The sequence below is a fragment of the Balearica regulorum genome, chromosome 2, assembly GCF_011004875.1.
Source record: "Balearica regulorum gibbericeps isolate bBalReg1 chromosome 2, bBalReg1.pri, whole genome shotgun sequence".
In the NCBI taxonomy this organism is placed as follows: domain Eukaryota; kingdom Metazoa; phylum Chordata; class Aves; order Gruiformes; family Gruidae; genus Balearica; species Balearica regulorum.
This window is the reverse complement of record NC_046185.1, coordinates 78961285-78974360: the sequence shown is the minus strand read 5'-3', so window position 1 is coordinate 78974360 and position 13076 is coordinate 78961285. Positions and strand designations below refer to the sequence as shown.

The window sequence follows — 13076 nt, the reverse complement described above, 5'->3', positions numbered from 1 at the left end:
AGCTAGCTTCTCAGAAGGATGCACGCAGCTGCAAAGCAGGCAAGGCACTGGAAAACAGTAACAATTTGGTGGAGGAACAGTCAAAGTAACCATATAGAAAATCAGGACTGGTGGAATTACTGTCATATGTATAGCAAGAGAGCTCTGGTCTTTGTCAAACCACAAAAATTGCAAGCTGTCAGACAAATGGCAGCCTGTCTCCTGGGCCAAGAGATCTGCTCTCAGTTCATCAAATGAACATGAACTTTCCTACAGAGGAATTAATGCCCAGCTGGGAAAAATTACAGCTTTTGTGTGCAGGTATACTGGACTTGTTTCTTAGTGAAGATCCATTTCAGGCTTGATCATCCTACACCTCTGTACAACCTACTGAAGAATAAAAAGGGCTCAGACTACACAGGCATTGAGGCTTTTTCCAAAGCAGAGAGCTGCAGTGATGCCAACCCTTTGTAGTACTGCACACTGAAGAGTTAGCAATCCACACAGCAGTGAAGCCGAGCTGGTGCAGGTCCGTGCCGTGCTCTGCCTGTGTCTTGGCTGTGGGATAACCTCAGCCAGCTCAGCCAACTTATCGCAACCAAGAAGCCTGCGGGCAGCTCCCATTTGGTAGCAGCGGTTATGCCACCTGTGTGGCTTCGACTTATATATCACAGTGCAGCAGCAAGTTCTCATGGACATCAGTTTTGTCTGACAGCAGAAGTGATGAATAGAAATGTTTCCTTTTAAGGAAATCCTGTAAGAGCTTAAAAGAGGAAAACACTGGGTAACCTCTCCACAGATGGGATCTGCAGCACATCACATGCTGTCCCTGAGTGGAGCACCATCCGATGCTGCATGATGCAGAGTTCCCAGCATCTGAAGGGATCCAACTCCATCTACCCTCTCTTTTCTTCCTGTGCTATCTCCAATAAATGGTATTTTAACCAATACCATACAGAGCCTGAGTGCCTTTCTTACTGGGATCACAGGCCCCGTGCCTTGCACCAGTGCACTACACCTCTAGGATCTTATCTTTAGTCCAGTGCATTTGGTCTCTTCTCTTAAAATTTAAGATCTACAATTCTGTGGTTATAAAGATCTTTACTAAAGTAAAAAGGGATTCTACTCCAATACGTCTATGGAGAAAAACTTGAGCAGAAAGTAATTTTGGAATTCCCTAGTCAAATAAAGTGTATTCCAAAACTGTATCTTTTAGAAGTCAGTATTACGACTTTTATTTATTTAACATGTGGAGGTGGTAGTACTGATACCACACTGTATTTTATCATGGGAAGAGATATGCACAACTTGAAATCTCCCAGGTCTAACTTCTATTAAATGGAAACTGCAGAAGCATCATAGCAAACCTAAACAATAACTAAACACAAGCAAAGTCCTTAAAACTTACTGTGTAATTTTTCCTAAGTCTTTAAAAAGAGCAAGAAAGCAAGCAATGCAATTCAGAAAAGTTATTTTGGGGGATGGAGGAGGAGGAGAATCAATCAGTTTGCTTCAAAATTGACTAAATTGTATTGGGGCTGAAATAACTCAAAAATCTCTTATTCACTCATTTTAGATGGCATAGTCAATAGATCTGTCAGGTCCACTTTCATAAATCACAGGAAGTTTATCTGCATGAATAAAGCTTAAAGCTAACATAATGATTCAAAAGATTGAATTTTTAATTTAAGGAAACAAACATTTGTCAGCTTAAGTATTCAATAGCTCATTCCGTAAAGAGAGAACAATTTTATTTCCAGATTTTAAAAAGAAAAATTAAGATCATAAGTAGCAATTCAAAAGGAATTTGTAGCTTTTTCAAGCTAGAAGTTATGTAGTGCCTGGGGATGAGAACTATGTGCATTTGAGAACTTTTTAATTAAAAAGTGAGGGGGAAAGTGTTTAAAAGCTTTAGCCAACCTAACCTTTTCATTTATTATTATCAGAAGTGACATTTTACCATCATTTTTGTGTCAATTTATCAAAGAAAGTTTCTTTGATGAAAGAATGTTTTTTAATACTTTAAAATCTATAAACCACTAATTATTAGAAATGTGCCAATCACATGAAGATCTTGCAAACATCTTAGCTATACATGGGAAAACAGGAAAAAGACACACAACATAAAGATTTTTTTTTTTAAGAACAGCAGATTAAATCTTAATAATAATTTATGAAAACTGTATCCTTGAGATGCTTGTTGGAGATATTACTGGTAAAAAAGAAAACAAAATACTTTTCAAGATGTTCAAAACTATAACAAGTAATATAAAAAAAAGATTACTAGAAAACCTGCTAATTAAAAAAGCAAGCAAATATAAATAAGCATTGGAACAATTTATTTCTATGTGCTTCTGAGTGTGAACATATGCAGAGGCTGGGAGAAGGACTGCATCATTTCTTTGACAACAGGGATAACTTGATGTCAGGGATAAAAGAAGATGTAGGCACCTATCCATACCTAGTGGTATTTAGTTAGCTCAATTTGAAAATGGGAAACAGAAACTCTGCTCTGCTGTTGATTTATCAGGCAGATGCTGAAAGTTTGTAAGTGCTGCATTTACTGCAACTGGTTTTTTTCTGTAAGAGTTCTATACATAATTAACATCTTGCTTTTGTGTGTGCCCAGGATTGTTTAGCTTGACACAGTGAATAGCTGTTTCATGTAAAACATATTGTGTGGAAATCAGCACACGCCACTCTGGCACTGGTCTCATCAATTCTGCATAGAGATAAAATAACCTCCCTTCTCCTCTCACTGCTTATTCATCTGAAGATTATGGACCTATTTTGGCACAATATACAGCTTGTTATGTTCAACTGCAGGTCTTTTGTAATCCCTTTAAGAATCACTGCTCTCTAGGATACAGATCCCATTTTTTGCAGGAATGTCCTTCCCTCTCTTCTTGCATGTGCCGCTGTGCTTTTGTTCACACTAAGACATCTTCAAATCAGTTCAGATCTTTTAAACAGTTTATATAGCAGTACACGAGTGTTGTCCTTCCACCCTCTCACCCCACCTCTTAATCAAATATGCAATGACAGAACTGTGTGACAATCACAGATTTCACATTTACTGTCAGGTCAATAATGAAAGTGGTGAATATTTTCAGGTATACCACTGGTCCTTGTGAAACCTGTCTGCAGACCAACCTGGTTTTCTCACTGATTGCAACATGGAGCTTTCGGTGCACAGTCTGCTTTGCAGTTGCTGTGTGTTCTTCTGATATCTTGTAATGCCCATTTGTTGGCATGGGTGAGCTATGCTTTTTAGTTATCAGACTCTTTCCTGCTTTTTAATCTGCCATTCATTACAACCTCTATTTTCAGAATTACTAATCTCCTTTAACTTCCTACTTCCTTCAAATACAGTTGCAGGTGACTGAAAAAAAATCAAGCTTTTGCTGCAGTCTTAAAAGCTGGTGGGTGTTTCACTTCAAGCAGATCCAACAGCAGTCAATTTAGTGTAATTGTTGTAAAACAAACAAAGAAATATAAAATGAACTTACCGGTAGGAAAAAACAGTTGTTTTGTATACACCACCGTGTCTGATTACTCGAATTAGGAAAACTTGCATTTGATGAATTAAGAACTGAGGGAAAAGCTTTCACAGCATTATCCAGGAAAAACTAGAGAAAAATAACATATAATCCATTAGCTTGTCAGTTGTTTAAGGTCAAACTAGAGAAGAGAAATGGAGAAGCGGAGAAAGCCTTGCCAGTAATCATTTAACTTTGGTATTTCACTGCAAATTGAAATAGAAAAGGGAAAATGACATCACTTGATTGCTTGTTCCTGCATGCTCAGACAAAAACAGCTTTGTTAACCTCCATCTGACACTTTCTATTTGAATAAAAAATGAAAGGCTCCTTGTTATGTTACTTTCATATATCAGAAGCTCACACACACGACAGACAATGATGAAATAAATCAAATATAAATAATTCCTGGGTTTACCTGAACTGAACCGCCTATTTAAACACAGGAAGAATTAAAGAAAGTTATCCTTTACTTTAAGTCTAAGAAGTCTTTACTGAAGTTGATTTACACAGATGTAATCCTTCTCATAGTAATGATGATGAGAATATAGATGCTGATGGTATTGAAACAGAAGAGTGGAACCAGTATCTCCAGCCAGATGTTACAGATAACCAGCATCATACGATACCCTTTGATGTAGTGATCCAGTACTTTCTTAATGAGTTAGATTTGACTACATTAATTCCACTGCTTTGAATCTCACCACTTAAACTGTTTCTAAGTTAAACCAGTATTCATGGCCAGTTCCCACTTTTTTCTCTTCTTTTGCTAATCTCATCCTTTAGCATTCAGATAGCTCCTTTCTCTCCTCAGCATTTACGTGCCCAACATTTAATGCCATCTCAGCCTTCGCTATGCTCAGCAACCTATGTTTTTCTAGTTTCTTCCTAAAAAACAAGCTTTTCATTTCCCTGATCATTCTAGTAGTCACCCTGTGCACATACCTCTTTCCATTCAACCTTCTGGGTGACTAAAACTGCAAACGCACTCCCCAGATTTTATCAGTGAGTTGTGCAATAGCATTAATACCAATTCTGCAGAAAGTATGTTTTCATACATCCTTGAATGACAGCTCCCTTGCTCACAGCTACAAAACCTTAATAGCTCACCGTACCTCATGCAAGTGGGGCTCAGACAGATCATGAAGTTATAGCAGCTTAACACATTGCTGCATGTTGACATAATCCCAGCCACTGACATCACGGTCAGCAAATGCGAGGTCGCTTTCCTTCACTGGAGCTCACTTAGCTAAATGTGGTTTATACTTATCATGAGTTAGAAGCAGTCACATGGATGGTTGTTGTGATTCAGCTGAGTTGTCATTAAACCCACATAATTAATCAAAATCCTGAAGTCATTGCACCTCTACCTGATGAGCTTCCAACTTGTATCAGAATTTCTTGTCACAGGTCTGTCAGACCAATGATAATCTCGCACTTTGTACTGAATTTCATCCTAGTTCTTTTACTCAAATCCTCAGCTGACTTCTTCCTTTCTAAAATCCCCAGCCTTCTCTCACAGACATTGCCTGTTACCTTAATCTCATCAGCAAATTTCACAGTCCCTCTCATACACTGTATATGAAAATCCATACTGGGCTGACCATTGCAGAGCTCCACAGGTTGCCTCCCTTTCACCTGTTGTTCTTTGCAAGTAGCCACTTTGCAACCCAACTCTAAATTCTTTCCCCATCCCTGTCTTTAATTAGTGCCCCAGAGAAAAACTGCTAAGTTCACGCAGAGTAACCAACTCTGGATCAAAATGGTTTATTGCTTTACTAACACTAGATCTGGTCAGCGACAGCTCTGTGTAGCCAAGTCCTGAAAAATTCCAAGGATGGAGGCCCCACAACCCCCCTTGCAATGTGTCCCAGCACTGTACCACCTGCACAGTGACTTTTTTTTGTTTGTTTTAAAAGACTATCCAACCTGCCAAGCCACCACCTGTGGTCAGTGCCCTTTGATATGTTTTGTGGTGCTGCTGAGAAGAGTTTGAAACCATTGTCAATGTAACACCCCTTCAACAGAAGGAGGATGGGTTATGCACTCGCAAAGGCGTTCGATATACCATCTGCTCTGGAGTAATGTGCAGAATGGGCTCACCTTTCTTTGTAGAGCTGCACTTTCAGGTTGTCTTCCTTTACTAACATACTTCTCTGATTATTTATGTGCAACTACACATAATTAACCAGCAATCAGTGAACTATACATTAGTATTATGACAGATAAATCATAATACCAGACCCTACAAAATGTTAATAAACACCTACAAATTTTGAAATACCCTTCTATAGCTGATCTCAAAGAGCTCTTATCATGAACAGATGCAGAGTTATATGCACATCCACCCCTTCTCACAGGATGTGTGCCTTAAATGCACACAATCCCTTTTCTGGGAGCATGGGTTACCCTACTTGCCACCCCTCCTGGAAGGAGATGTGGGTGCTCTACCTTTATGTGCACCTCTGCAGCTCCCTCTGAACTGTTAATGCACATGGTGGTGAGAAAGCGCCCCACGAGTTCAGGCGCACAGGCACACCCCAGGTGCTGGTCCCTGCTTGTTGCAGCCCGCACTGTCGCCCCTGAGGTGTGATGCCAGAAGGGTGACTTATGGCAGTGTCAAACCAGGTTTTGACAGTCAGCTGTTTCCACTCATAGGTCTCTGCCTCTTGTTACGCATTTCTTTTATACTTTTTTCCACACTATTTCCTTCTTTGTTTCAAATTTCTTTTGAAGTGCATTGGTTTCCGTATAACCCAGCTGATGCTGGACTTCATCTTTAACAGGAACAGTTTTGGGCAAACGCCCTCCAGACAGCTTTAAGTATTTAATCCCTCTCCCTGTCCACAACTATTTACACTGACATTCTCTTCTTAATAGGTGTTAACTAGGTCATTTGTCAAGGATGGGAAAAGAGAGTGTCCACATCTCACTAATAGTGCATTTACTTTTTTTGCAAACATGAAATAACTGTATTTAGTTTCAGAATCCCATCCCACACATGTCCGCAGAGCAAAAGATTATATACCATGAAGAACTCAAACACAATTATATTACATATACATGTATACATATTTATATACATTCATTTCTATTAAAGCACTTTAATTTTGGTTTTGACATTTGTACAGGGCATTTCTGACCTATAAAAGTTACCTGTATACACAGAATGCTATATGAAATGTGGTCTATCTATGAATACATAAATAAACATAAAAAGAAAAAAAAAAGGATATGGAAATGTTGTCATCTCCCATGAGCCAAACAACACTTATTTCTGAATGATGTGTTTGTACTTCTCTTTCTTGTCTCTCATCAGTTATCTACAGCTGCTATCACGCTTTGGAGATATAAATTGTTCTTCAACATAGTATTTTTTTGTAAGAGACAGCTCAGTCCTACTAAGCAGTCACACCTACTCAAATGACTCAAATGAAAGCAATATTTTTTATGAATACCAATGTTTGCCAGGGAACATCTGAGCACACTACCATTAAATTCTCATTTTAACTTCATATATTTTAACAGCTTTTTCTTCTCTTGTGTTCGTATAATCTGCAGTCTTCAGTTGTGAGGTTTCTGCCTCGCATGATGCATAATACCTGCTGTGCTGCTATTTCTTTCAATAGGAAGCATGTGGTGACAGAGCCTCCCCCCACAACACAGGATAAGTAAGTTTTTGTGCATCTCTTTTGTTATCTGACCAAGAATCTGCACAAGACTACATAATACACTAGTTTAGATCTTACTAAAAACAAAGCCAACTTTCTCACCAAGGTACTTTCAACCCTTCTGTACAATCCACAAGGAACCAGAACTAAGGCTTCACAATGAATGTGGCCCGATAGCATGTAAACTTGGCCACGTCAAATGGGTTGTATCTCACCATACTAAGCAAGCCGGCCTGCTGATTTCCATGTTAATGTGCATAAAATAGCGTCCTACTGAGAAGAAGAAAAGGTGGCAGAATTTAATATTATGTGCACTAATCAAATGTACACCGAGTTGAACAATTATGGAATAAATAATAAAATGTGTAAAGTTTTAATAATTCCTATGTTAATGGGCTGACCCCATGACAGGTGGGCAGGAGGGAGAGAACTGGGAAATACCCCTCCATTGAGCTACTGAATCTTAGAGTAAAAGGCAAAAATTAATTGATTCAAGTGCCACAGATAGTTCACCTGTGGTCATCAACCTGTGGTAGCACGATGTCATGCAGCAGCCACCTGTAAAGACAAATACTACTACAATTTTCTGTGGAAGAAGAAGGCAGAGGCTACCCTCTACACACTAACAAGTGCACTTTCGCACACCAGCAAGAAACCCCGCAGCCCAGAGGTAAGCTCTTTAGGAAGTAGGTGCTCCAGGAACAGCAGTTCCAGAGCAGAGCTGTGCTTAATCAATAGAAACATATAAGCAGCAAAAACAAAGGTTTGGCATGCTATCAAAAAAATGCAGCTCAACTGAATTTACAGCTTTTGTTTAATTTGATCACATCACCATTTTCTCTTCCTTATTATACAAAATTACACTGGAAATGGACATGTGAGGACTATAAAGAGAAGTATAAAAAACATCTTTGTCACTGTGCCTCTCTCCCCACTACTTCCTTGCCTCATATGAACACAAAACTATACTTTAATTTTCTGCTGTTCCAGAAGAGCTACGCAATCTCCTCAAGACACAATGGTCTACAGTTTTTACAGTGTTGTTGTAAACAAAGTTGTTCATGTTTGTGCCCTACTCTTTGTTCAGCAAAAGATAGAGTCAGAAGAATATATTTAAAGTATGGCAGAAGCATGCAAGTCTGCTATCAGGTTGAACTAGAGGATTTGCCTTTTTCTTAAAACAAAATAAAATGAAGCAATGATGCTTTTGTTCAGCATTGCTCTTTTGTTTGAACCTCTAAGTCAAACATGCAGGACTCCTCTGGTTCATTTTTAATTTTTCTACCAACTCTTCAAATATTCATGTTGCTTAGGAGAACTTTCTTCTCAAAATGCATACCACTGCTTCATTTAAAAAATGCCAATTGATCTGATAGCTGAGTCAGGAATTTATCTCCAGATTCTCACATGAATGCCCCAAGAATAATACGGAGAATCCCAAATTCTGGTATCGTTCTTCATCTTCACAGCTCATAAGCAGAAGTTTAAGGAGAGCGTGGAATGCTAAGTATTTATCTAGACTATTAAGCATTTTTTGAATAAACAAGAGGTGATGCTGAGACATCGGTAAGTTGGAAAAGGATGACACAATCCAGAGAGCAATCCACTGCACTGGACTGAATATGATTTTTAGAACATTTTGTCTCTGGGTTTGTACAAGACGTAGCTTCCAAGTGCTCATGCATCTGTGTTATTTGGTGTCTTGTGGTGTGTCTCTTGTTAATAGTCAAACTTCCCAAATGCGAGTTGCTCAATAATCTAATTTCATTTTTTGTAGAAGTTTTTGTGCCAAGTGAAAATGCGTAACAATCTATATGTCCCCGTGTATTCAAGTCCCAGTCTCCCTGTAGAGGCAATATGCTGTGGTGAGCAACTCCCTTGTTCAAAGCTCGCAGCACCATTTTGGAAGAGAGACAAGGAACCTGCTGGGCCTTTATAGAGTCAGACACCATCATGGTCTTTGACAGATATGGATTGTTGTTCACTTATGTGGGTTCATCTTGCTGCACTGTGGAGCAAACAATCATGTGATAGCAGGACTCTCTCTCTGCCCACACACTTGAAAGACACCAGAACTGCTGTAAACATTATTTCAGGACAGTTCATGCCAACTGCTTGCTAACTCACCTGCTAGTGCATCTCTGCTAGTCCAATGTACGTAGACTGATACTGATTTTACTGAATTTCTTAAATTCTAATCTGGAATGGATTTGTGATGGGGCCCTGCATGTACCACTTAAATGACATGACTGCAGCTGTGCATTCCCCTTTCTCCTTCCAAGTCCTAGGCCAGGTCAAGCTCTAGGCAGTGTCAGTTTATTCTTCTTAAAAGACATGCATGAAGCATTTCCAAAATAGGGTCTTCAATGTGCTAGTTACTCTAGGGAAATATACTTAAAGAGTATCTGCCAGAGAGCTTGCCTGTTAAAAATAAAGCACTGAGCAGGGTCAGCAAATGTATTAACACAGCTGCACTAAAAGGAAGGCATATTAAATAAACCAGCTTTCTACTATGAGAATGGAAGCAGGTTTGCTTAATTATTTGTCATTATTAAAATACGAGATATCAGCCATGACTAGAGGGAGAACAATATAGGTCTTCACATTTCTAAAGACCTGTTCTTTCAAAGGAAATATTCCAGTTGTTTGAAATTCACTGGACAAAAGACAAGGAAGCAAGTAACACCCTGACTCTGAAAGCTGTTAGTCAGGGCACCTTCCTGGGACAGTATAGCCCTGAGATCCTGTTGGTGTGCCAAGGACCATTCGTGCATTTGATGCAGAAGTCACTGAAACAAAGAGCTCTTCCAGGGCTCTTTCATCATGCCACTGTCACTGAGATCACACGAATCCCAGAGGATGGTGAGGCACAATCATTTGATGTATCACATACAGTCATTCATATTCAATAATATGAATATGAATAATATTCAATATTAGCTTCCCACAGTTGACCCTTTGCAGTCATGCAGTCCTACTGTCTCTCTGAGATGTCTGGATTGCTCCCTGCAATATACTTTCTCATGTTCTGCTTAATGCAGGTCAGCTTTGTAAAAACAGTCTTCCTCAGCCATTCATTGCTGCCCTACTCTATATATGACACCAGATCTAATGCTCAATGGAACCAGCATTAGTCACCCTCTCCCTTCAGCTAAGAAGTATTTGATACTTATGTCACATTGACAATTTTTTAACTTACCTCCACTGATCATGACTACGTACCTCTCAAATGTGAAGACGAGGTTCAGATGTCTGCTGAAGCAGCTAATCTGAAATAAAATTGCACCCCCACTCTTTTCTAATGTCCCTTGACCATAAAGACTGAGTTTTATTTGACATTTTGGTCTTAATTATGATTTATTAGGTGTGGGATGGTTAGACGCTTTTTATCTCCATTAAATCTTAATGGCTACATTTTGTCTTTTTCTACTGAAAGAGTTCATGGAAATAAATGCAGTTAATGGACTCTGCTATTAAGTACATGTTGCTTGGAGATATAATAATGATACTTCAGAGTCTCTCCCACAATTTGCTATTAATATTAAGGAAATGCAAATTTCACAATCACATTTAAAGTCATTTTCGCTAGTCAAACTATTAAGGTTTAGTTTCAAGGTGGGAATTGTACTTAAAATTATCATCTCATGAATATCATGGAACATGATTATTTGTAATACTGCAGTCATTACTGATAAGGCACAAAGACTTTAAAATACAGCCTATTAAGTTTTACTGTAACATTCAGTCCACATAAAAATGGACTTGAACCAATAAAATTAAAAACTTTTTCTAAAAATGATGTACTGAACAACTCCTTTTTTGCTAAAATGCCTTTTACTAGTTAAAGGCCAAATCTGAAGTGGCCTGCACACAATACTAGAACTTCAGTTTAAGGAAAAAATAGTTGCTGGCCATATCTTCTTTTATATTTTTTAACGTAATAAATAACCGCATGGTTGCATGAACTCTAGCTCAAATTATACTTTAAACCCAAGTAGGTTATTTCATTTCTTCTTATACATTTATAGAGTTCAAAATAAGAGAAAGTCTAATCTGACCTACATTTTACAAGCTACTCCATCTCTTTGTTTTGTCCTGTAGTATGCCAAATAACTTCTGCTTGGCTAAAGGTTATCATTCATAAAAGCATATAGTTAGTATTCAGCTGAGGACGAGAAGTGATGAAGAATCAACAACTTTTCAGAATAATTTGTTCCCACTGCTAACTGCCATCACTGCTAAAAAGTGAGCTTATTTTCTCATTTTCCAGCCACTGTTTGAGTTTTTCCTCTACCAGCCTTAAATACCAAATTCAATTAGCTGTATTTTAAATTTCTGACGATGGAATTGGTTTTGAGTCTATCTCCTTGTACTGGGTTTGCATGGCAAGGTTTTGGTTGCGGGGAGAGCTACAGGGGTGTCTTCTGTGAGAAGCTGCTAGAAGCTTCCCCTGTGTCTGACAGAGCCAATGCCAGCCGGCTCCAAGATGGACCCACCGCTGGCCAAGGCCAAGCCAATCAGCGCCTCTGTGATAACATAGTTAAGAAGGGAAAAAAAACAAGTTAGAGGGAGCTTTTGCAGCCAGAGAGAGGAGTGAGAAGATGTAAGAAACTCTGCAGACACCAAGGTCAGTGCAGAAGGAGGGGGAGGAGGTGCTCCAGGGGCCGGGAGCAGAGATCCCCTTGCAGCCCATGGTGAAGACCATAGTAAGACACGCTGTCCCCCTGCAGCCCATGGAGGAGGGATGAAGGGGTGTAGCGTTTCCACCTGTAGCCTGTGGAGGACCCCACGCTGGAGCACGTGGAGGCACCTGAAGGAAGCTGTGACCCTATGGGAAGCCCACGCTGGACCAGGCTCCTGGCAGGACCTGTGGATCCGTGGAGAGAGGAGCCCACGCCGGAGCAGGTTTGCTGGCAGGACTTGTGACCCCTTGGGGGACCCCACGCTGGAGCAGTTTGCTCCTGAAGGTCTGCACCCCGTGGGAGAGACCCACGCTGGAGCAGTTCGTGAAGGACTGTAGCCTGTGGGAGAGACTCATGTTGGAGAAGTTCGTGAAGGACTGTCTCCCGTGAGAGGGACTACATGCTGGAGCAGGGGAAGAGTGTGAGGAGTCCTCCCTCTGAGGATGAAGAAGCGGCAGAATCACTGTGTGATGAACTGACTGTAACCCCCATTCCCCGTCCCCCTGTGCTGCTGAGGGGGAAGTAGGTTGAAAGTGGGAGTAAAGTTAAGCCCGGGAAGATGGGAGGGGTGGGGGAGGTGTTTTAAGATTTGATTTTATTTCTCATTACTCTACTTTGTTTTGCTTGGTAAAAAATTAGATGTTTTTTTCTTTAAATTCAGTCTGTTTTGCTCATGATGATAATTAGTGAGTGATCTCTGCCTGTCCTTATCTCAACCCACAAGCTTTTTGTTATACCTTTTCTCCTCTGTCTAGTTAAGGAGGGGGAGTGATAGAGTGGTTCTGGTGGGCACCTGGTCACCAGCCAGGGTCAACCCACCACACTCCTCTCCTTAGAAAAAGCAGGAGAAAGAAAGGAAGATATCTACTTTCCTGAAAAGAAAACCAACAAAAAGAAGACTAGGATCATTTAATAGAAAAAATTGAGAGAAGGTTCTACCAGAAATTTCTAGTTTTCACATTAAAAAGCCGACATTGCATCACTGCATCATTCTGACAAGTTTAGTACTTACTGTAACAAGTGATTGACTAAGGGTCCCCTGAATGTTGTGGGAAAACAAAATAAGGCAGTGTAGGTATTATCAATCTTAAAGTCTTTTATGAACCTCAAGTAACAAAAGTATCAGCAGCTCAAGGAAGCGCTAGAGTTGCAATTTCAAAAGAACTGAACTGCAAATCTCACTCACTTGAAATGTGACTAATATC

General features: G+C 39.8%; 1 protein-coding gene across 2 annotated transcripts in view; it reads right to left on the bottom strand.

Moving 5' to 3' along the window:
* The window catches only part of ADCY2 (adenylate cyclase 2), a 226266-nt gene that overhangs the window by 30845 nt on the left and 182345 nt on the right, over positions 1-13076 (bottom strand). For both annotated transcript variants that reach the window (XM_075744769.1, XM_075744770.1), the window contains one exon: positions 3489-3608. In XM_075744769.1, the coding sequence (XP_075600884.1) occupies positions 3489-3608 (120 nt within the window). The remainder of the gene's footprint in view (positions 1-3488; positions 3609-13076) is intronic.